General features: G+C 42.2%; 1 protein-coding gene across 3 annotated transcripts in view; it reads left to right on the top strand.

Moving 5' to 3' along the window:
- Nucleotides 1-21,253, top strand: part of LOC141760213 (protein phosphatase 3 catalytic subunit alpha) — an 80,258-nt gene that overhangs the window by 37,395 nt on the left and 21,610 nt on the right. For all 3 annotated transcript variants that reach the window (XM_074622823.1, XM_074622822.1, XM_074622824.1), the window contains exons 3-8: nt 10,000-10,124; nt 10,646-10,757; nt 11,202-11,347; nt 12,121-12,260; nt 16,998-17,075; nt 18,094-18,188. In XM_074622823.1, coding sequence (XP_074478924.1) covers nt 10,000-10,124; nt 10,646-10,757; nt 11,202-11,347; nt 12,121-12,260; nt 16,998-17,075; nt 18,094-18,188 — 696 coding nt within the window. The remainder of the gene's footprint in view (nt 1-9,999; nt 10,125-10,645; nt 10,758-11,201; nt 11,348-12,120; nt 12,261-16,997; nt 17,076-18,093; nt 18,189-21,253) is intronic.

Below are 21,253 nucleotides of genomic sequence, written 5' to 3'. Positions count from 1 at the left end.
ACACGCTGGGTTATTTTAAGAGAAGACTGCATGCTTACAGTCCTATGAAAACTTAATTTTCTTAATTAAATGAGTCACCGTGCCTCCGGGCCACGCGTGGGCCATGTGGCTAGCCATAGCAGTGTGTTTTATTTTAGGAAACACACAGGTTTTAGTTCATCCAATTTGCCAAAACTAACAAGCTTGGTGACACTCACTCGCTTGGCTGCTTCGTGCATTAAAAACAGCTCTGACACAGAAAAGCTTCACAGATACTCAGCTGACTTTGAAAACACCTGCTAACCTTGGAGAAAAAAAACGGACTCATTTATCTCTTTTTATCAGAGCTATTAACCAGTGTGGTAAAAATCTGAAAATATTTCTTTTTACACTTATTCAGTCTCTAAAGCGCCCCGGAGCTGAAGTCCTGCTCATTCATGCCTGCCTCGCTGGAGGAACACACTGTAGTCGGAGGCTCGCTGATGCATATGCACGGATCCAGTGCGTCTATTGTTGTCTTTCTTCCTGGTCAAGTGCCCCCTGTCCCTCCATTAGACTTTCTGATGAGGCTTCTTTGATGTTAATCAGAGGCACGGACCCACTCAAAGGATCTATGGCAACCCGTCATCATCGTTTCCTAATACACAAGATCGTTCTCAAAACCCAGTCCGGAGAGGCCTACAGTATGCTCATATTTGGCAGGCGTCGTACTTAGTTGAATTCATGAATGCGCGGCCCTTATTAAACAATAGTGTGGGTCTCGTATGTTTACGGAGGCCATTATAATAATAGAATATCTTGTCTGGCTGTTAAAGAGAGTGAAGCTTAACAACAAAGATGCAAACAGGCTGGACAAAAGCCTTATTTGCTGCGTCTGTCTCTGTGTTTGCAGGCAGCAGGGATTAAGCGAAATCCTGTTAAACATAACTAGATTTCTGGTTATTTAGACAACATAACTGGCTCTCCTAAAGGTTTTTGAGTGATTCACGTGTATGACAAAGTACCACCCAACGTAGAGGGGTGAAAGGAAAAATCTGCACTCGAGCGTATCCAAATTAATTTTCAACTCCGACTGAAACTCAACAAAAAAAAAATTGCATTGATCTTCCAGTTTAAACTAAACACCGGGAAATAAATGAATTTCCACAGCGAGACAGTAGTCTATTTATAAAACTTAAAACACATATGCACAATAAGGCAAAGCTGTGATCTTTCTCAGAGCCTGTCCTCTCACTATGCTGCAGCTCAGAGCAAAAACAAATCTCTTAAAGTGACAGCGTTTTTTGTAGAAAATGTTCATTTATACTTAATACTGGTTTGACAATATGGTAGTGGGGTAGGGGGGAGGAAGAGAGAGAGAGACAAGGGAGTTAATCCGATGATGTAAAACTGTACTATGATTTCCTGCTTTAACCTGATCACAATCTGGTTTCTTGTGTGTACACATAACTCTTAACGCTGACCTTCCAGTGTGTTCACATTGTCATTTAAATTCTGCTCTTTCACAAGCTGACACATTTTGATTTTAGATTTCATAACAGTTCATGCGTTGGTTTTGGCCAGTAAAACCTTCTTCCTTTGTTGTCTTGCATAGAAACAGTGGACAGCTCCTGTTCTGTGTGCAAGCCGCGGATCCCGAGGAGCTGTTTGTGTGCGTGCACTTGTGTACACGAGCGCGGCAATGAAGCACTTCTTTCCCTCCCACTCAACACCCCTGTCTCAACCCCTCTCCCACTCACTAGTCCTTTTCAACAAGGATTTCTCTGCTGCGCGTGCTCGTGATCCTGCTGTGTTTCCCTCTCGCGCGCACTCCCGAACTCGCACACCGTTCTCTATAAACATTTCTTTGTTTCTCTTCCCTCTTGTCTGCCATGTTTTATCCCTCCGTCGTGGTTCTTTCCTTCTCTCTTTCTCCCCCCCCCCCCCCCCCCTCTTTAGCACACCTGCAATTCCAACATGACACATGGACAGCAGATTAGTGAGTAAATATTTATCATAGATGTAAAGCACTATGACATGTCAGCTATCTCTCTCTCTCTCTATGCGTCTCACATTCACACAGTCACTTCCCGGTCGGGCCAGATGGCAGGTGGGGTTTTTCGTGGAGGGAGGGGTGCGTGTGACGAACGGAGCTGGCTTAGGCCACTGAGTACAAGCTGCTCCCATGGCCGTCGCACACCCAACAATAGAGCCCCTACCGCCACATCACCAGGCAACGGCGAGCTTTTACACCACCCATACACCTGTTTGCAGCGCGGGTGCTCCACCCTAATGGAGCTTTAACATACTAAAACACCATGAAACATGTTTCGCTCAAACCAAAAGGGGCTATTTTTCACGAGACGGTGATGTAACCGGTAAATGCTTCCAATGTTCAGTCGATTTAGCCTCGGCTGTTTGCATTTCATAATATGACATATTTCTTATGAAATTGTGATTTATTCTAAGTGAGGAAATGTTAAGACCTTGGTTGTGGAATTTCCTGTGTAAACTTTAAAAAGGTCTTACTAAGACCTTGATAATGGCAATGTATGAGTTTAATGTGAAGTGTTCTCAGTCTGTGCAGCATGGCAAGGCTATTAAACCTTTCCAATAGGTTCTTACACAACAGTCTTTTAATGAGAAATACATTAATGTGGATGTTAGAGCCAGACGGATAAATCGTCCGGGGCGATATTAGCTTACTGTAGATTTACTGGAATCGGTAAAATGACTATTGGCGGATTTCTTTTTACATTCTCAAATATCGATTGACATCGGCCGCACAAATTCAGTATTAGTTGGGCTAAACTGTATATTGCCACCACAGTTTACACTATATAAGAAGTGGATGTCGTCACCGTGACGTCACCCATAGGTTTGTGGACTGCCGTTTTGAAGCCTTGAGTTCGGCAGATTGGCCGTCGCCATCTTGATTTTTTGCAACCGGAAGTGACACGAGAGGGTGGAGCTAAGTACATACGAACAACGGTAACATAACTCCCATGAACTGAAAACACACTGTGAAAGGGTTAAAGTTCTGTGACGAAAACGCGACAACACCAAGACCGGACAACGCCGTGGTAGCGACCTGTCAATCATAAGGTAGCCACGTCCTAAAGCATCCCCTGCTTTCTGGTCTATTTGACTCTAAATGGGACCATAATTTACTAAATGAACATCATGCTGTATTGAAGAAGACTTGAAACTAGAGATTGAAACCATAAACTCATGTTTACAATGTTTACTGAGTTAATAAATCAAGTGATCATTCTTTTTGCAACCAGAGGAGTCGCCCCTGCTGGCTGTTAGAAAGAATGCAAGTTTAATGCACTGACTTGGTTATAAAGGGTCACAATTTGTAAAGGCTTGGGAACCAGTAGTTTACACCACTCAAACAGTAATTTGAAGTTGGTCGAGCTCTTCAAAGTCCAACTCTAAATCAGACATTGCAGCATTGATTGTCGCTGCTGTACTGGAGGTGGCAGCTTGTTAAACATCACATACAGCTTGATGTTCGTGACAGATTGCGAGCAGCACCTCCGTCTTTGCATAAATGCATGCTCCGCTGGATGTAAGCTCTCTGAGAGCGCCACCATAAAACCGGGGGTATTGTTATCATTCCGGTCTCAATCAAAACATGACCTGGCACAGTGTGCCTCGCCGTGGATTTCTCTCCCTTCAATGAGCCCGGCCCTTTGGAGTGGCCTGTGTAGGTTCTGAAACCAGGTTGTGTAATGCCCACCACCCACTCAATAGCTGCTGCCCACTGATATGCTGCTACTCAGGGAGATCACTTTAGCGCACAAGCAGGAGATGGCCAGAACGAATTGTTTTTCACTCCAGATAATGTACTCCCACCTGCTCTTCTTATGTGGGCTTCTGGTTCTCACCTCGTTCTTGTGTGTTGTGTGACAAGAGGGAGGGAGGCAGAGCATGTCTGTAGGTGTACTGGAGCAGAGCGATGGATGGATTGTGTGTTTGCTGTGATAAAGCAGAGCTGGAGGAGTGAGCCGTTTGTTTTTCATCGACCGGCATCGTCCACCACGCTTGCACAAAATGAGGTGACTGCAATTCACAGTGACCGTCGCGTCGGGTCTTTTTGGCCAAGTGATTAAACTCTCGTGTCACCACGGCTGTTTTCTTCGCCGGCAAGTGACAGCTTTCCAAAAGGTCAGCCGGGGGTGCAGTCCTCCCACACACAGCGTGTTTCACGTGTGCTTCAGGTGAAATTGCAGCCGCTTACTCCCTCGCCGGACTCCCCTCCTGCAGAGCTGACTTCTAAAAGACATGAAAATATTATTAATTTCCCTCTGAGCATTGTGAGCACTACATTTTCACAATAATTGCTCTCTTGGTGGCCTTCAGACAGTATTGTACACTAGGGCACAGTGTAATGTGAGTTTTTTTTACAGAGGAGATGGCTGCCTGTTGCATCTGTGTTTCTACACAGTGGATACATGGCATTGTTGCCATTGGTGATGCTTGTAGTGGTCCTTTATCAGGTCAGCAGCAGCTTAGTTCTGTTGTTTCTGTTCTCAGTGATATAGCCTGCCATTGTTAAAAGGATTCAATGATTCGTTTCCATAGCAATAACCAGCCTTAGCATCTCACACACCTTCTGGATAAAACCAGATGAATCACTTGGATTGCTTGTGTTTTAAAATATAGCCACATTTTATTGCATCCTGATATTCAGTAGTACCGTTAACGTGGAGCCTTAAAGGGGACATATGATGCTCATTTTCAGGTTCATACTTGTATTTTGGGTTTCTGCTAGAACATGTTTACATGTTCAAAAAACACTTTATTTTTCTCATACTGTCTGTCTGAATATACCTGTATTCACTCTCTGTCTGAAACGCTCCGTTTTAGCACATGTCTCGTTAAGACCCGCTCCCCAAAAAGCCCAGTCTGCTCTGATTGGCTTGCGAGAAAAATATGGTGCACCTTTGCAAAGCTAGTTCTCCAGCTGTGGACGGTATATTCTAATGAGCCTGCATGTGACATAGGAAGGGGAGCCAAATCTGAATGGTTTGTTGAATCACATGTTTTCTGATTCAGGCAGCCCACAAAAAACTGACTGTGTGTGCACAAGCACTGAAAATGTGAGTTTTTCATGTCCCCTTTAATGGTGACCATGATGCAAAAAAAAACCAGAATATTTCAAAAAATATCTGTAAAGAGTGCCCTTTTAACTTTCAGGAATAAATAAAATATCTGTCTTGTTTTAATTGCTGTTTGTTTTTAGTCACACATTTGGGTTTTAATAGGCTTTGAGGGTTCATGCAGGTTTTAATTTCCTTCATCAAGTGTCATGGTTTACTCCAATTAAAACTTAATTTAAAAAGCTCCGTGAACTTTTCACTTCACCACCCAAGTAAACCAGGCATTAAATAAATTAAATAAACGCAAATTATTTGAATCTTAAATGAGATAATGTCACCAATGTTTCTCTCTCTTTTTTTTATAGTTACAATTTTTATTTCAGTTTCTTTTTTTTGCATTTTAAACACTGATAAAACAAAACAACCTGTCATAAAATTCAGAGTTATACATACGTTAATATAAACATAGGCAACATGAACATATGCTCAAATACATCCGCATACAAACATATATAAATACATCCCTTTCACACATACATATCCAATGTTTCTCTCAATCCGCCTGTCATTACTTAATAAATGGCCACATGAAAGTCAAAAGATGGAGCGCAATAATTTTGCACTAATTGAAGGCTTTTGTGTAGAAACATAAAATGGAAGAAAAACAATCATGGGCACATAAAACAAAGACTACCGATGTCTTGTGTCACTGAAAGAGACAAATGTCTCAATCACTTAGAAAAATAACAGATTTTTTATTGAAGAATATGACATTTATGTGGCCGGGATGAATTGTAGGCACTGTCACCTAATGTTGATTAAAAAAGTTGGTTTTGTAAAGACTAATATAGTATAGGAGGAATGGTAAAATAGAAAGCAAATGACCAAACGTCCAACACATGAAGGTATACAGTATTTTTTCTCGTAAACTGTTTATGAGACTGCCAATAAATAATAATAAAAACAAACCTACAATTTAACTTATTTTCATTCAAGCATCGTTTGAGCCATTTTTTGTTCCAGTAAATCAAACCTTAATCTAAAATAAACCAGCACTACATGATGTTTATACTGTAGTAGTGTTGGCCTGATTGCAAGAATGAGGACATCTTCAGAAATCGGACACAAGTAACGAGGCTCCTTTTTGAAGTCGGTCCCCACTGTGGACTTAAACAGTTACACAGTGTGGGTTTAATAAAAGACAAATGGTAAAGCGGAGGTTTACGATACAGCCAAGGAGAGCTGATTCTCCGAGCTGCCTCACGAGGCTCGTAACTTGAGATAATTGCTCTCCAGCGTTGTCCTCCAGCTCCCACTAATTGGGTATCTCTCTGAAAGGACTTTTTTTCTTCACAGCCTCCTGTTGTAAGTCTTCCTGCTAGATACAGTTCATAAAGCGATAAACAGCCTCGCGAAAAAGAAAAAGTGTGTCCTTTTTCAAATTACATCTCAATCCATTCACCCTGTTGTTAATCACTTAATTAGCTTGAAGAATAGAGGAATTGCGGCACTTTGCCATCGAACATGGATGCCGCGCTTTATCGATGCTGTCACAGTTGATAATGCTGATCGGCACCTTTGTGTCGTATGTTTATTACAGCTATCAGGTGAAGAAGGTGACTTTTCAGACTTGTTTACCGGAGTGGAAAAGTCAAAGCTGTTAATTGCTGTTTTGATCACCCCGGCTGTATAGATTTAATTCTGTCTTGACATTTGTTGCCCACAATGCCAGTGGTTATGACATCAGAGGTTGTAAACCTTATTATATTAGATACACGTTGACAGCCTTTAAATTAAATAAGGAGCACTGTATCAAGTAAATATGATTTAAGGATAAAAGCCATCATTTAGCGAAGCATTAAACGCATTGCAATGGTAGTTACAACAAGTTCAGGTTTACTCCATCCACTCAAACGTTTTTCACAACATCAGTAAATTGTCCTGATAAATAGAACAGGAGAAAGGGCAAATACAACAGATGAAAATGAATAAAGTGAATTTTGTTGTTTCAAGCCAGGTTTCAACCCAGGCTAGTACTTCAATGCATAATACCTTTTTTATGTTCGGTGTCAGTAAAACCAATTTGAATATATTCTGTGTCAATTATGTTCACCGGTTGCGGAGTAAGCTATCTTCTCCTCAGGGAAATAGCACTACAGAGAGGTTGAATTTACCAAAATCTGCTCCCATTTCCCGGGAAAAATACCTGCAGATATAATACCTGTGATTTATAGTGTGTGTGTTCTTGTGTACTGAAGACTATGTACTGAAACAAAAAGACACCCTTCTACAAAACCCATTAAAGCTACCACGCATTTAGGGTGATAAAACTGGATCTACTTTTTGAGCTGCAGGTTTCAGCTGGCAGCTTACAGACCAGCTGTGTGGTTAAATATTGTTCAGGATCCACGGTTGAGCTTTCAGGTACTGTCTCGCGTTTCCCAAACAAAGGCGTGTGCCAAATAAGAGAAAGCCACTTAGCTAAATAAGTGCAGGTTTTATAGGCTAGTCCTGAACTCCATCAGAGCTTTTTTTTCAGCAGTAAATCAGTTTGTTTGTTTTTTTCACCTTAAAGATAATTTTAAAAGAAATGGATGTGGAAAAGTTGAATAAGTATCATTATAATGCTAATTATATTGTCTTTATTTTTTAATATTCTGTGGTTAAAATCAAATTGTATTCATCTATTGATTACCCGTGGCCTAAAAGTGGACGGTGGACCAGTTGGGAACCACCAATAAGGAGATTTCTCAATAATAAATAATAAATTCAGGTGTAACGACCCCTTGAACCAACCTTTAGAGTATCTACAATATTGACCAAAGGCCCTTAAATCAGACGACCTCCCATGCACCCTGTCAGTCAATGGCAGCTAAGCAGCACATCTTCTGTGGCCTCTGCTCCCCTCGTCTCCCCAGAGAGTATTAGAGTATAGGGTCACGTATACCAATCCAGGTTGAGTGATTTTGCGCTTCCTGATTTCTGACGCGGATGGGTTTCTCCCAGAATGCTCCCCTGACGCTATTTAACAGCTGCCTGCAGTGCTGTTAGTAGCTGTACTGAATGGATATGACACTGCCGATATCGTGGGGATGTTTTGAAGTGGGGTTGTATGAGGTACTTCTCCATAGTCAGTGTATTACCTACAGTAGATGACGGTCGGCATGCCCCCAGTTTGGAGAAACAGACAGGAGTTACCGCCAAAGCAATGTACTGCTGTGGACGGGGCCAGCAGCAAAACATATTTTAGCGACCTAAAAAAAAAGGCTCACCTAAAAAGATTGATATCCGTTCAAGTGTACACTATATTTGGAATATTTTCGCCTGTTTACCTTGCCGTCAGACAGTCCTTTCCGGCAGGGAACTGAAGCCGCCAAAGCCACCAGACTCCATTGGAAAAAAACAGTAATTTTACCTCGCAGAACACGGGGTTGCTGGTCTACCGCTGCCTCAATCAGTTAGTTTGTTTGTGCTATTGTGTGACTTTGGTGAATCAGAACTAACCAAAGTCACTCAATAACACAAACAAACTAACCAATCAAGGCGGCGGTAGACCAGCAACTCCTGTGTTCTGCGAGGTAAAATTACTGTTTTTTACTGGTTGCGTTGGCGAGAGCATAGATAACTAGACTGTATAGCTGTCTCACAGCAAGGTAAACCAGCGAGAATATTCTAAATATAGCGTACACTTAAACTGATATTGATTTTTTTCGGTGGGCTTTTGTTTTAGGTGGATAAAATAGATTTTGCTGCCGGCCCCGTCCACAGCAGAACATTGCTTTGCTTCCATGCTGGCATTCCTGTCTGTTTCTCCAAACTGGGGGCGTGTCGACCGCCATCTACTGCACTGACTATGGATGAGTACCTCATACAACCCCACTTCCAAACACCCGAACTATCCCTTTAACTGTGGTCTGAATATACTGGGATTCCTGGTAATATCAGTGGAGTAACAGACTGTGATATTAGGACGAAGTGTTCCTAGCAGTTATCTCTTTATAATAGCTATGACAAGCCAGATTTGTAACCACAGTTAATACACGTTAAGAAATGGATACAACTGAAAGCTTTCCAGTTGTTTCAGGCAGTGAGCTTTTTAGTGTACTTGGCACGGATTAGATGTGTTCAAATTACGAGCCAGTTGAAACACCTCAAGGTTTTAAAGAGGCTGAAAGAGGATGTGGTGGAAAAGCGAGGCATGGAAAAGGCACACAGAAGCTTGTGATCCCTTTCCATGTTGGACAACTACTATTGACACTGCGTGGTAGTTGAGCTTGTAGGAAGACGGCCATAACACATCCTGTTTGTGATGTGATTCACGGCATCGAACCACACTGAAACTCTAACAGGTACCTGCCGCCATTGATGCTCAAAGCTAAACGCCTGGTACGGACTGTGATTCACAGTTATGTTCCTGTTTTCTTTGAATGGAATGGATTCAGATTAAAAGCATCATTTTAGTGAACATTGTGTTGGGTAAAGCACCTGTTATATGTCCTGTTTGATACAAACCGGCATTGTTTTTTATGTTGTCTTCGGTTCTATTCTTTGCATAATTTAATGCAGTAAGCGTAGGCTGCAGAGCTAACAAGGAACAGTGATCCATCTATAACAAGGCCTTTTGGGGTTACAAATGATCAGTTAATGTAAATAACTTTCACATAGTTTAATAAAATAAACGGATTAAAATGATATAATAAACTAGAATGTTGTCTCTATAGTTATGAATAGCAACTGAAGTAGGTTGTTCCAGGATACTGCACGTAAATTATGTCCTCTGTGGTCCTGTATATTCCAGGTTTACAGGGATATCATTCATTGTCGCAGCTCTTTGCCTTTGATGGAGAAATATGGAAATAAATAAGATAATAATAAGCTGTAAAAATAGCAGTTACCCTGATACGCTTCTATCCCTCTTCCTGTCTTATTCCAGTGTGCGGAGACATCCACGGGCAGTTCTTTGACCTGATGAAGCTGTTTGAAGTCGGAGGATCACCAGCATCCACGCGCTACCTTTTCCTGGGGGACTACGTTGACAGAGGGTATTTCAGTATTGAAGTAAGTCCGCCGTGTTTGTTTTTGTCCTCACGAGGGCCTAATCAAGCGCGACGCGCCGTGTTTATTAATAGCTTTCTTTTGAGCGTAGATCAAATCCGGCTGCAGTTATTGGAGTGGTAATATGCTTTTTGTAATAACTTCAAATGCAGCCTCAGATAGCAAAATGCCACGGTGCATCTCAGGTTATGGAGAGAGAGATTTTTTCAATATGAAGCAAAATGCATGCATTTAATCTGCAAACTGCAGGTTCGGAATTTACTTAGATCTGTATTTCCTGCCATCTCATCGCCTGATATTTTTATTAATAAAACATATTATAATGGAGCGTGCCGCGCCTGTCCTCTGAAGGATTGTCATCTCTTCCAGGGAGCCTGAACTGTGCCACGAAATGTGCCGCATGAATGTTTCATTATGAGCCGAACTGCTTGTATTCTGCCACTCGGTGACGAAGTCTGACTTGATGTTTCTAGTGTTCTTTAAAGATGACAAGCTAACTGTTCCCCTTTTTTTCTCTGTTTCAGTGTGTGCTGTACTTGTGGGCCTTAAAGATCCTTTACCCCAAAACACTGTTTTTGCTGCGTGGGAATCATGAATGTAGACATTTAACAGAGTATTTCACATTTAAGCAGGAATGTAAGTAATGCTTTGGCACTTCATTTTTCTTTACCTTTGATCTAAATTGAGTCTGGTCTGTGAGTCTCTGTACAGAGTGGAAGGAGAATTGAGTTATTCTTTTCTAAAAAGCTGTTTATTATGCGTCCAGTTCAGCCGTCGACCTCAAACGCTCACTTAAAAGCGCCCTCTAGCCCGGTGCAGGATTCTGTCAGGATTTTTTGCCCTTTTCGATATTTACACATGTCAGAAGTATTTCTGTTGGACTCAGACCTAGAAGAGGGGAAAAACCACAAAAGAGCTGTGAAATTGTGCTGTTTTTTAAAAGTGTGTTTGGGAAGTTTTTTGGCACTTCGGAGAGCCTTTTCCGTCCCAGTCTCTAACACACTGCCCCAATGTATGAGAGCTGCGTTGTTTGACTTGGCATGCTTACCTTTCCCCTGCCCTGTTTCCCCCCCATGACAGGTAGAATTAAGTATTCAGAGAGGGTGTATGACGCATGTATGGACGCCTTCGACTGCCTTCCCCTGGCTGCACTTATGAACCAGCAGTTCCTGTGTGTACACGGAGGACTGTCTCCAGAAATCACAAATCTTGACGACATCAGGAAAGTATGTGTCTGATTCGAGACCATTTTTCTCGATCATTTCATAAAGCTGCAGTTTGTGTGTGTGTGTGTGTGTGTTTTAACAGCAGGTGGTCGCTAATGGCTTTAAAAATACAATTGAAACTTCCTGTCCGCCTCATGTATTCTCTGCATTCATTCAAAGTTAATGAGGGAAAAACTGTATTAGCATGACGTGCTGTGAAAATAACAACCTTCGTTGCGATGCATGAAGTGATTCGCCCAGATGTGTCTCAGACAAATACTGCTCAGGACTTGGACGCGAGGGAACGTAAGCAACCGGATCTGATTTAAAAAACGTTGAGGAGTCAGAATTCAATAATTCCAAATGGATTTTGTGGCTGCAATCAGAGGGCATGCATAATAGAATTTGCTCTATTGAAGTGTCCATCATGCTACCCATCCGGTAATCCACAAGCTTTTGTTCGAGATAGAGCTATCCTTGTCTGAAAGCAAAGTCATTTATGTTCATCGCTCCAAAAAGAATGGCTGCCATCGACTATTTTTTTTTTCACGTCTTTCCAAAAAAAAAGCCTTCTAGGTACCGAAAGACGAGCGCCGTGTCTGACACCTCATCCGTACTGTATATTCTGAATGGAATTTGAAATCACTTCAGTGAACGCATTAGTTGGAGTCACGATTTAATTATGATGGCATGACGGCAGCAGCAGCAGAAGTATTTGCTCTGCAGCAGTATGCATGCACACTCCACGTGCAATTTTTCCAGGCTGACAAGAGTTCCAACTTTTTCTTCCACAGCTAGACAGATTCAAAGAGCCCCCAGCGTACGGACCGATGTGTGACCTGCTGTGGTCCGACCCCCTCGAGGACTTTGGGAACGAGAAGAGCCAAGAGCATTTCACACACAACACAGTGCGAGGCTGTTCCTACTTCTACAGGTGAGTAGTCCGCCTCTTACAATTAGAGTGTAATCTGATGTTTCATATAGGGCTGTCAATCGGTTCGAATATTTATATATCACAATTAATCGTATGATTGTCCATAGTTAATTAAAAGATGACACATTTTTTATCTGTTCAAAATGTACCTTTGTCAAGTATTTAATACTCTTATCAACATGGGAGTGGGGAAATATGCTACTTTATGCAAATGTATGTATATATTTATTATTGGAAATCAATTAACAACACAAAAAAATGACAAATATTGTCCAGAAACCCTCACAGGTACTGCAGTTATCATAAAAAATATGCTCAAATCATAACATGGCAAACTGCAGCCCAACAGGCAACAACAGCTGTCAGTGTGTCAGTGTGCTGACTTGACTATGACTTGCCCCAAACTGCATGTGATTATCATAAAGTGGGCATGTCTGTAAAGGGGAGACTCGTGGGTACCCAGAGAACCCATTTTCATTCACATGTCTTGAGGTCAGAGGTCAAGGGACCCCTTTGAAAATGGCCATGCCAGTTTTTCACGACAAGCTAGTATGACATGGTTTAGTACCAATGGATTCATTAGGTTTTTCTAGTTTCATAGGATACCAGTATCTTAACTCTAACTTCACTTTAAAACTGAGCCCACTGCAACCTATAAATTGCAAGATGCGTTAAAGAAATTAGTGGCGTTGGATTTATAGCATTTCTGTGTTGGTAATTTTATTTTACCACGTTGGAAAATTGCATAAAGGATTCCAGCCAACGGCCGGATAGACAACAGCTTTATTCACTACCAGCATCTGCACTGTTCAGTCTATATGTCATGTATTAAGCCAACACTTTGTTTTATATTGGGCTGTGGAATTAAAAACATAATCTTAGTCACCGTATCTCAAAAAGCTTATATTTTAATTCGGTGTTCTGACTACTTTTAGGAAAAATAAATCATCTGCTGATTAGTTTTGGACGTGCTATCTGTGGAAACCTCGTTGCCAAAGAGATTTTCAATACAATGAACATTTTTCCGAGGCCGAATATTCGAACATAAAGACAGATATGGAGGCTGTAATCATAAACAAATGTTTCAAAACAAAAAATGGAAAAAAAAGAATAGCCATCTTGTCAAAAGAGTTGATAAATCAAGAACCCCTTACTGCCAAATTTCCATTTCTCATCGCTTCATTTTCTTACCCCTGCAATCCCTCAGCAGTGAGCGGGAGACCAACAGTTAGAACATGGCGTGCGTTAGAGTCTCCTCCTCAGACCGTCGCCAGTGTTTATGTAACTCACATTGCCTTCATTTGAGCTGAGTAACTGAACAAACAGAGGAAACGCTCGGAGCAGGCAGCTCGCACTGTCACAGAACGTAATGAAGTGGCACATTACCACGAGGCACAGTCCTGTCTCTGAATGCGTCCGGCGCTCCCCGCGCTCATTATGGCCTGAGCAATGCTTACTTGGCCCCGACGTGCCCGGAGCAAGCCGGCAGAAGTACTCAGAAATATCCTGAGGCTCCTCATTTGCATTTTCTTTTTTTCTTTTTTTAATAACAGGTGTTTCATAACTTCTGACTTAATAGTATTTTAATGTCCACGCTTGGAAATGAACTCCCAGTGCTGCTGTTGTTGTGAATTTGCGAGGCCTGATCGTCTTTGTATCTTTATTTGAGCTATTACTGCAGATCCACAAATTGCCCACTAATGTTCACTAAAGAAAGACCGAAAAAAATGAAATGTAATGTTAGGTATGTGGCCTTTTTTTACCTCAAACTGCTGATTTGTGTTGTACCAGTATCCCGGTCAGCATTCTGCCATTTGGTCTAAATTCCTCCGCAGTCTTGTTTTCATCAGCGTCCCTCACTTCATCCGCCCCGGGGCACGCTCGCTAATTGGCATCACACTGGCATCCAGGATTTATGAGACAGTTTAAGCCAGACTGAGAGAGAGCCGTTCCTCAACACCCCCCTCCCCAAAAACCATCAGCCTCTTTGTTGCTCCTGTCTTGCAGCAACCAATAACATCCCCCCACCAGCACCGTAGGCACGCTCGTAACTCTTTTACAAACGCAATTCAGGCATGAAATTGCACATGTTTCGAATACGGTCCCTTTCATTTTAGCCTCCACTCAGCGGCATAGATGAATCAGCCTAAAGTGGTTTTCCTCGCATCTTTTTCTTCTTTTTTTCCACACTAGTTTTAATCCAAGCTATTGATATCTAACCAACATTAAAAGCTTTAATTTTAACATGCAAAAATGCACGCGATGAAGCCATTCCTTGCACAACTCCTCATGTTGTCCAAGAAGCTCATTAACATCTGTGCCCTGTCGTTGGACAGATGGGAGAACTCAGAAAGCAAACTGACAAAAAAACAAACTAGGCCAAAACGTATCTTGTCTAGCGAGCGGCTCCATATGGCATGTATCTGCATCTGCTGCAGGAAATCAAGTGAGAAATAAAACATTTATTTCTAATTCTCCCCCCAAAAAACTCATTGCATTTTTAATTCCCTCTCGGCGACCGCTCCCTCCTTCTCACATCCCTCCCAGCAGATGTTTGTTGTGATTGTCAGGAATGCATGTGTTCTCATGTCTACATGATTGTTAATGAACCTTTCCCTAACTCCTTCAATTTCAAGCCTCCCATAATGGCTTTTCACACTATTTAAATTTAGAATAATTGACCTCTGCACCAAGCATTGCTATCTGAGCACGTGTACAAAAACAAGCAAATTAAAGTTAATTTACTTATATAACACTTTATTACAAGCCTGTCCCCAAAGGACTTTGCATTAAGAGATGCAATAAAGCTGCCGTAATAGTGTGCGCTGTCAATCAAAACTCTGCAGCATCTTAGCACAGTCATCATGAAACCTCAGCAGAGCGTTGTGTTGATTATAGAGACAGAATCGTGTCTTAAAAAAAAACAGCTGGCTTTGTTGTGCAGCATTTTCTGGGCAGAGCAGCAAATCTCTTGGAACTTTTCCCATGAGGTCGGAAGCCAAAATGTATAGTTTGGTTCTGATTGCTGCGTGTGGGTGTTGTTCATTGTTGTGCTCTGATTTTGCAGTGGGTGGGGGGGGGCGTTGAGCTTGGATTACAGAACTTAATACAAAATCATGACCTGTTTTTTTGAACAAACACAATATACTTCTTTATTGAACCACAAAGTGGGTATTTTGGGATTGTTTGCGGACTCGGATTGTACCGTATTTTCGCGGTAGGATTGCCACTAATCGAAAGACACAAGTTTGACATCACACATTGCAACGGAGATGCCCTAAAATTGCATCCCCTATTGCTTGAAAAGCTGTGAAGTGACTTTTATGTTAATGAGCTCAAATAATTCTCGAGATGAAAACTTGCAAAAGCAGCTTTAATTAAGCCCCCCTATTATTGTTGGAAAAAAGTCCTCCCACATTCACTAAGTGGTTCAGATGCAATGCAAAGGTGTCACTCATTCATCGTGAGCTGTCACTCACTTTGTTCATTACACAGCAGCATCCCACGATTCACAAATCCCGGCGTCCACTGGGGGTTTTTTAATCATGTTTGTTAGAAGAAGAAAAGTATTGTGTGCTAATGCCGTTTTAATAGCGACGTATTTTCAGATGATTTTACTTAAGAAATGCCGTCTTCTGCCTTTCTCATTGTGAGTAAAGGAAATTTCCAGTGGAAGCCGGTGCTGAGGAGTGAAAGGTTGTAGCATGGAAAAACTCTGAAACCATACTGTAGTCTGATAGTTGGCAGCGAGGTTTTTGGGTCTCTTTGCTCACAGACTGAATAGATCAGCGTGAGCCTAAAACACGCTTTAACACTCCCCAGCGTTCGCCTTTTTTCTCGAAAGAAAACGGTCTGCTATGAATCATGTGTCATACTTGACATTGTTTTGTGTTTCATTCTGAAATAAAAATCCACCATTTGAGAGGGATCACACCTACTCCTCTTACAGTATGAAAGCTTGTTTAAATGTTAAGCATATTATGGGTTATTATTTAGACATTATACCTGCAGTCGGTAACTTTGAGCAAATATGATAAAAAAGTTATTTTTGTAAAACTGTCACTATATCCTGACAGTAGTACACGAGACATAATCTGTGCAAAAAAATCTGCACTATCTAATCTGCTAAACTATCAGCAACATTTTCTCTCCATCTCTGAAACGCTTTGCCGATATTGTAGCTCGCTAGAGCCTCGAATCACAGTTTGTCATCTCAAATGTATGCAATATCTCAATTCTGGCACCCAACAACACAGCAAGATGACATTTTCGATGTGTAACTTTAGCCCACTGCTAGCGTTAGCCTCCAGTCTTTCCTTTGTTTTGCCTCCAGCTCACACCGTGACGTTATCATGAAGTCGGCTTTAAAAAGGTCTATTTCACAGATTATCTGTCTCATGCACTACTAGTTTTATAAAAAAACAACTTTTTATCATATTTGCTCAAAGTTACTTACTGCAGCTTTAAAGGGCCTTTTTAAAATTTCAGTCAAAATTGAGATGAAAGCCTTCACTTACAGCCAACCCGTCAAGGTAGTACACCTCTTTATGAGCCACAGTTGGTTTTTAGGACTAATTTAGCCTGAACTCAGTGTTGTATATCCACTCTTTCTCTGAAGCACAATCAATAATACCCATGACTTATTTAGTTATTTCTATTGATCGTTCTTCTTGATCTTACTGGGGTTTTTTTTCTTCCTGTATGAGTAAACCAAATGTTTGTCTCTTTATTCGACAGCTACCCTGCAGTCTGTGACTTTCTACAACACAATAACTTATTATCTATCATCCGGGCCCATGAAGCGCAGGATGCTGGGTGAGTGTTGTTGGCATTTCGTCTTCTCCCATCGCACTGTCACACAGCAGAGTGAGTCAGACCGGGGGTATTAAATGAAAAGCCACCCCGGTGCTCTGGGGGGGGTTTTGCTCAAGCCTGTCTGGAGAGCCGGTTCGGTGCGGTCTGAACTTGTGAGAGAAGTCGCGTTAATCCAAGAAATGAATATCAATACCAGCATGAGGACTTAGTTGGCCATATGTGATGTGACAAGTATGATTCATGCAGTCGAAAAAATAAAAAAATGTGATTGTGAAGTTTTTATAATGTTGTTTACTTCACATTCGGACGCATACAGTGTTTTACGACCGGCAAGCTCGTCTATTATTCATCCGGAGCGATTAGTTCGCCTAACAAAGGCACTTGAAAGCCTCTTTGAAAAGTTTTAAAAAATGGGCAGGTGGGTGGATGTGTCGAGCTGATCTCCCTCCGAGCGAGGTGAAGGCGGTGGGATGCACAGCACACAGTTGTTTACCATAGCACTCCCACAGCGCAGTCACATGGGACGCCTCGCCACGTCTCAGATGAGGTTGCCTCCCCAAGCCACCTAAAGACCACACATCTAATAATGTTGTTGAGGTTCATCCGTGTTTTCTTTTTTTTAAAATCTCTGTAAATAGTTGCTGCGAGGTGTGGTGCAGCAAACAAATCATCTGAGTTAGTGCTTTGTTTACCTAAAGCTTGATTCCAAATATCCAAACACAGCGCAGGCGTTCGCCGGGAGATCAGAGTAGGTGGGTTTGCATGCTGAGTTGGTTCAGTGCGATGACTACTTAAGGGCATGTTTAACCTGCGACACAGGGATTTACTCTCCTGAGGCTATACGCCGAGTTGCCCCCCTTGCTGATGCATCAGCTTACAAGACAAACAGCCACAGTGAAAACAAGAGGCCGTGAAAACTGTCGCCACTAATCATATCCCGAGGGCTTGAACGCCAATGAGTACAATGTTGTAAAAATGTTTACTAAAGCTTACCTCTCCTTTTTGGACGTTTTACCAGATACCGCATGTACAGAAAGAGTCAGACCACTGGCTTCCCATCCCTTATCACCATCTTCTCTGCACCCAACTACCTAGATGTCTACAACAACAAAGGTAAGGAGAAAGGAATCTATCATGATCAATCTTCAGCGGCTCAGAACATGAATACCACAGTGTCATATTCATGAGTTGCCTCAGGGGGACGCATCACAGTTACCGACAGGTGGTTCCAGGTTGGAGAATCGCTGTTGAGCTGTGCATTTAATAGTAGCATGGGGATATTCCTAAATGCTTTGTTCATGTCATTTTGACATCTTAGCAGAAACTAATTAATACTGTAACTTCAATAGAACACTGACGCATATGCTGTTCCTGCAATGACGAGTCAAAATATGTGTTGCAAAAAAGAAAAGCCCACCTGTTTTGTTTCTGGTTTAGTCCACTTACTCCTGAGGAACATGTCTGGGTCTTTGTTTTGCTAGTTTTTGACTTCACTTGTTTATTTAAGCTCTTCATTAAGCCATGTTAAACTGGGAAAGCAGCATACAATTAGGTTGTGGGAGTTTATTTTCTTTTTTAATTGTTAACCAGGATTTTATATTTGTGGGATTATGAGAGTTTGAGGACCGGCAAACCAAAAAATAAGCTGAAAGTGACTGAAAGCTACACAGGGCTTTAGGCTGGAGTATTGATTCTGAGTGGGACTGGTAGTACTAATAATTTTTTTTACATTACGATAGACCTTTGTTTTAGTGTCATTATAAAAAAAAATATTGCTTTAAAAGGCCGTTGAAGTCTTGGCAAATTTAATACCACGCCAAGCGACAACAGTTGAAAATTTGCCTTTATGCTAATGCTGGCACATTCACAGTGATTTATTTACAGTGGTTTATTGCCCCTATAGGAAATAAATAAATACATTCTTTTATTTCCATCCCAAGAAAAGATAATAATAATAATGTTATACATTTTCACCAGTTTATATTTAATCCAATATGGTGTTAACAAGGTCTTCAGGAGGCTTAAAGGTGCAGTGTGTAGGATCTGGCAGCATCTAGTGGTGAGGTTGCAGATTGCAACCAACTGAAACTTCTCTCGTGTGCCAAGCGCGTAGGAGAACTACGGTGGCCGACGCAAAAATGCGAATGGCCCTCTCTGTTTCTACTGTAGAAACATGGCGGCCGGCTCTCTGTATGTAGATATAAACGGCTCATTCCAAGCAAACAAAAACAACGATTCGTATTTTCAGGTGATTAAACACTAAAGAAAATGATTAATATTATATTCCAATTCTGCCAATAGATTCCCCTAAATGTTACACACTGTTCCTTTAAGTTTCCCTTATACAGTGCATATGCAGCTGTTGGATAACCATTTCACCCCATGTCCATTGCACACAACATTTTGGTCACATTATTACTTGTTCAATCACACACATATCTGCAACAGTGATTTTGGTCAGGTCGATTCAGGGACGAAGCTGGTGAGCAATGAGATGGCCTGGTGCCGGTTGACTTGGCACCTGGTGGCGCCCTACGCTGTGCTGCGGTGCCCACGCAGCAAGATAGGCTTGCCTTTGTGCTGTGAGTCAGCACTTTTCCCCGGAGAACAGACAGTATATTACTTTGGCTGTGGGGGCATGTTTGGATGGAGGCGGCGGTGGGCACACCACAGGAAATGGAAATGGGAAGGAAAGAGTGATGGTGCGCGCTGTTCCGCAATTCCTCTCGTGATGGAATGCCATAACTGAGCTTTATGCTGCAGTGCTGCCGGTCGGAGGTTATTACACAAGGGAGCGAGGGTTGTCCTTTTCTGTTTTCCCTTTTTTGGCCCATTTGCAGGTGTGTTTCTTTGATCGGAGATTAGGTCGCATTTGTTTACTCTTTTTCCCCCGTGAGCTGCCTCTGTGCCTCCTTCCCTGCACAGTAAGGATAGTCAAGAAACTGTGGCAGTTTGCCTGTCTGGATCCTTGTTTATTATTAGGACCCCATTTGTTCCATGCCAACTAATCTTCCGAGGGCTCACAGTCGACACAACAAAATACAAACAAACAAAGGGATGTCAAGCGCATGTTTTTTTTTTTTTTTTAGTTTTGGCACCCAATTGCCTGGCAAATCATTTGCAACCTCTCGAGCTCAATATGGAACAATCAAAAAATGATTCGGTCTGTTCTTAGGCTGACCTTCAGTTGATAAAAATGCCTCGCAGAGCACGAGCGGTTATCGGAAAGATTACTCTGTTTGTTTTTAGACCTCATTTAGGCAGCGCAGATGTGTACATCTAACCTGGCAGGACTACATGTTCTTTATTTCTCTCATCATCCACCGCTTTAAAATGAGACACACTTATCACACATTGTCCTGAAGTGGCTTAAAAAGACAAAGCCCAGAAAAGGAGCAACTCCCTTGCAAATAAACATCCCTCAAGCTAAAGGTCTGGCCAGAGATTTCATGTTAAAGCTCCTTAAACTTCAACAAGTTGTGGTTATGTAATTACTCGGGTTCCCAATTCACTTTATCAATCATCTGCTTGATGTATTTTCCCCCCGCAGTTGCACAATGCCATGGAACACAAGCACAGCTAGCCAATACAGCCCCATCAGTCCTGTTGATGCTCTTCTAATCAGTCATGTGGGTGGGGTTCACTGGTGGAACCAAAGCCTCTGTAATGAATTGGTCTGCTCTTAGCTTCTTGCCGGCGCTGGGAGCCCACTGAGCATGTCCCGTGATTGATGGCCAATCGAGCGGGCACATAAATCTTGAAAGGGGAGGGAGGAGGCATCAGCAGGTCCCATCGATATAGCGCCGGGAGTCGGCCCGATTAACCAATGAGGCCATTCTCGTCAGAGAGGAGGAGGCAGCGGCGGTGGCGGAGGATATCTATGAGGCACCACAAACAAGTGAGGAGAAACCAGCAGAAGTAAATTGGACTTGCAGCTGAGTCATGAACACATGAATGATGCTCAGGATGTGATTCTATAAATGCCATCCCCAATCCCTCCCCATCCCTCCTTCTTCACTCAAGTCAAACTGTTGGCTTTGCAGTAAGCGTCAGGCGCTGACCGGCTGCCCATCGCAGCTCTGACCCCTGCACACTGCACCCCCGAGCTGGCAGGGGAGCTGCGTTAAATGAAAACACAGCAGCAGTGATTTAGCAGTTTTCACTGTTTGAGCTTTGTG

The sequence above is a fragment of the Sebastes fasciatus genome, chromosome 22 (assembly GCF_043250625.1).
Source record: "Sebastes fasciatus isolate fSebFas1 chromosome 22, fSebFas1.pri, whole genome shotgun sequence".
NCBI lineage: Eukaryota > Metazoa > Chordata > Actinopteri > Perciformes > Sebastidae > Sebastes > Sebastes fasciatus.
Note: the sequence above shows the minus strand (reverse complement) of the source record. Positions and strands in the feature narration are given on the sequence as shown.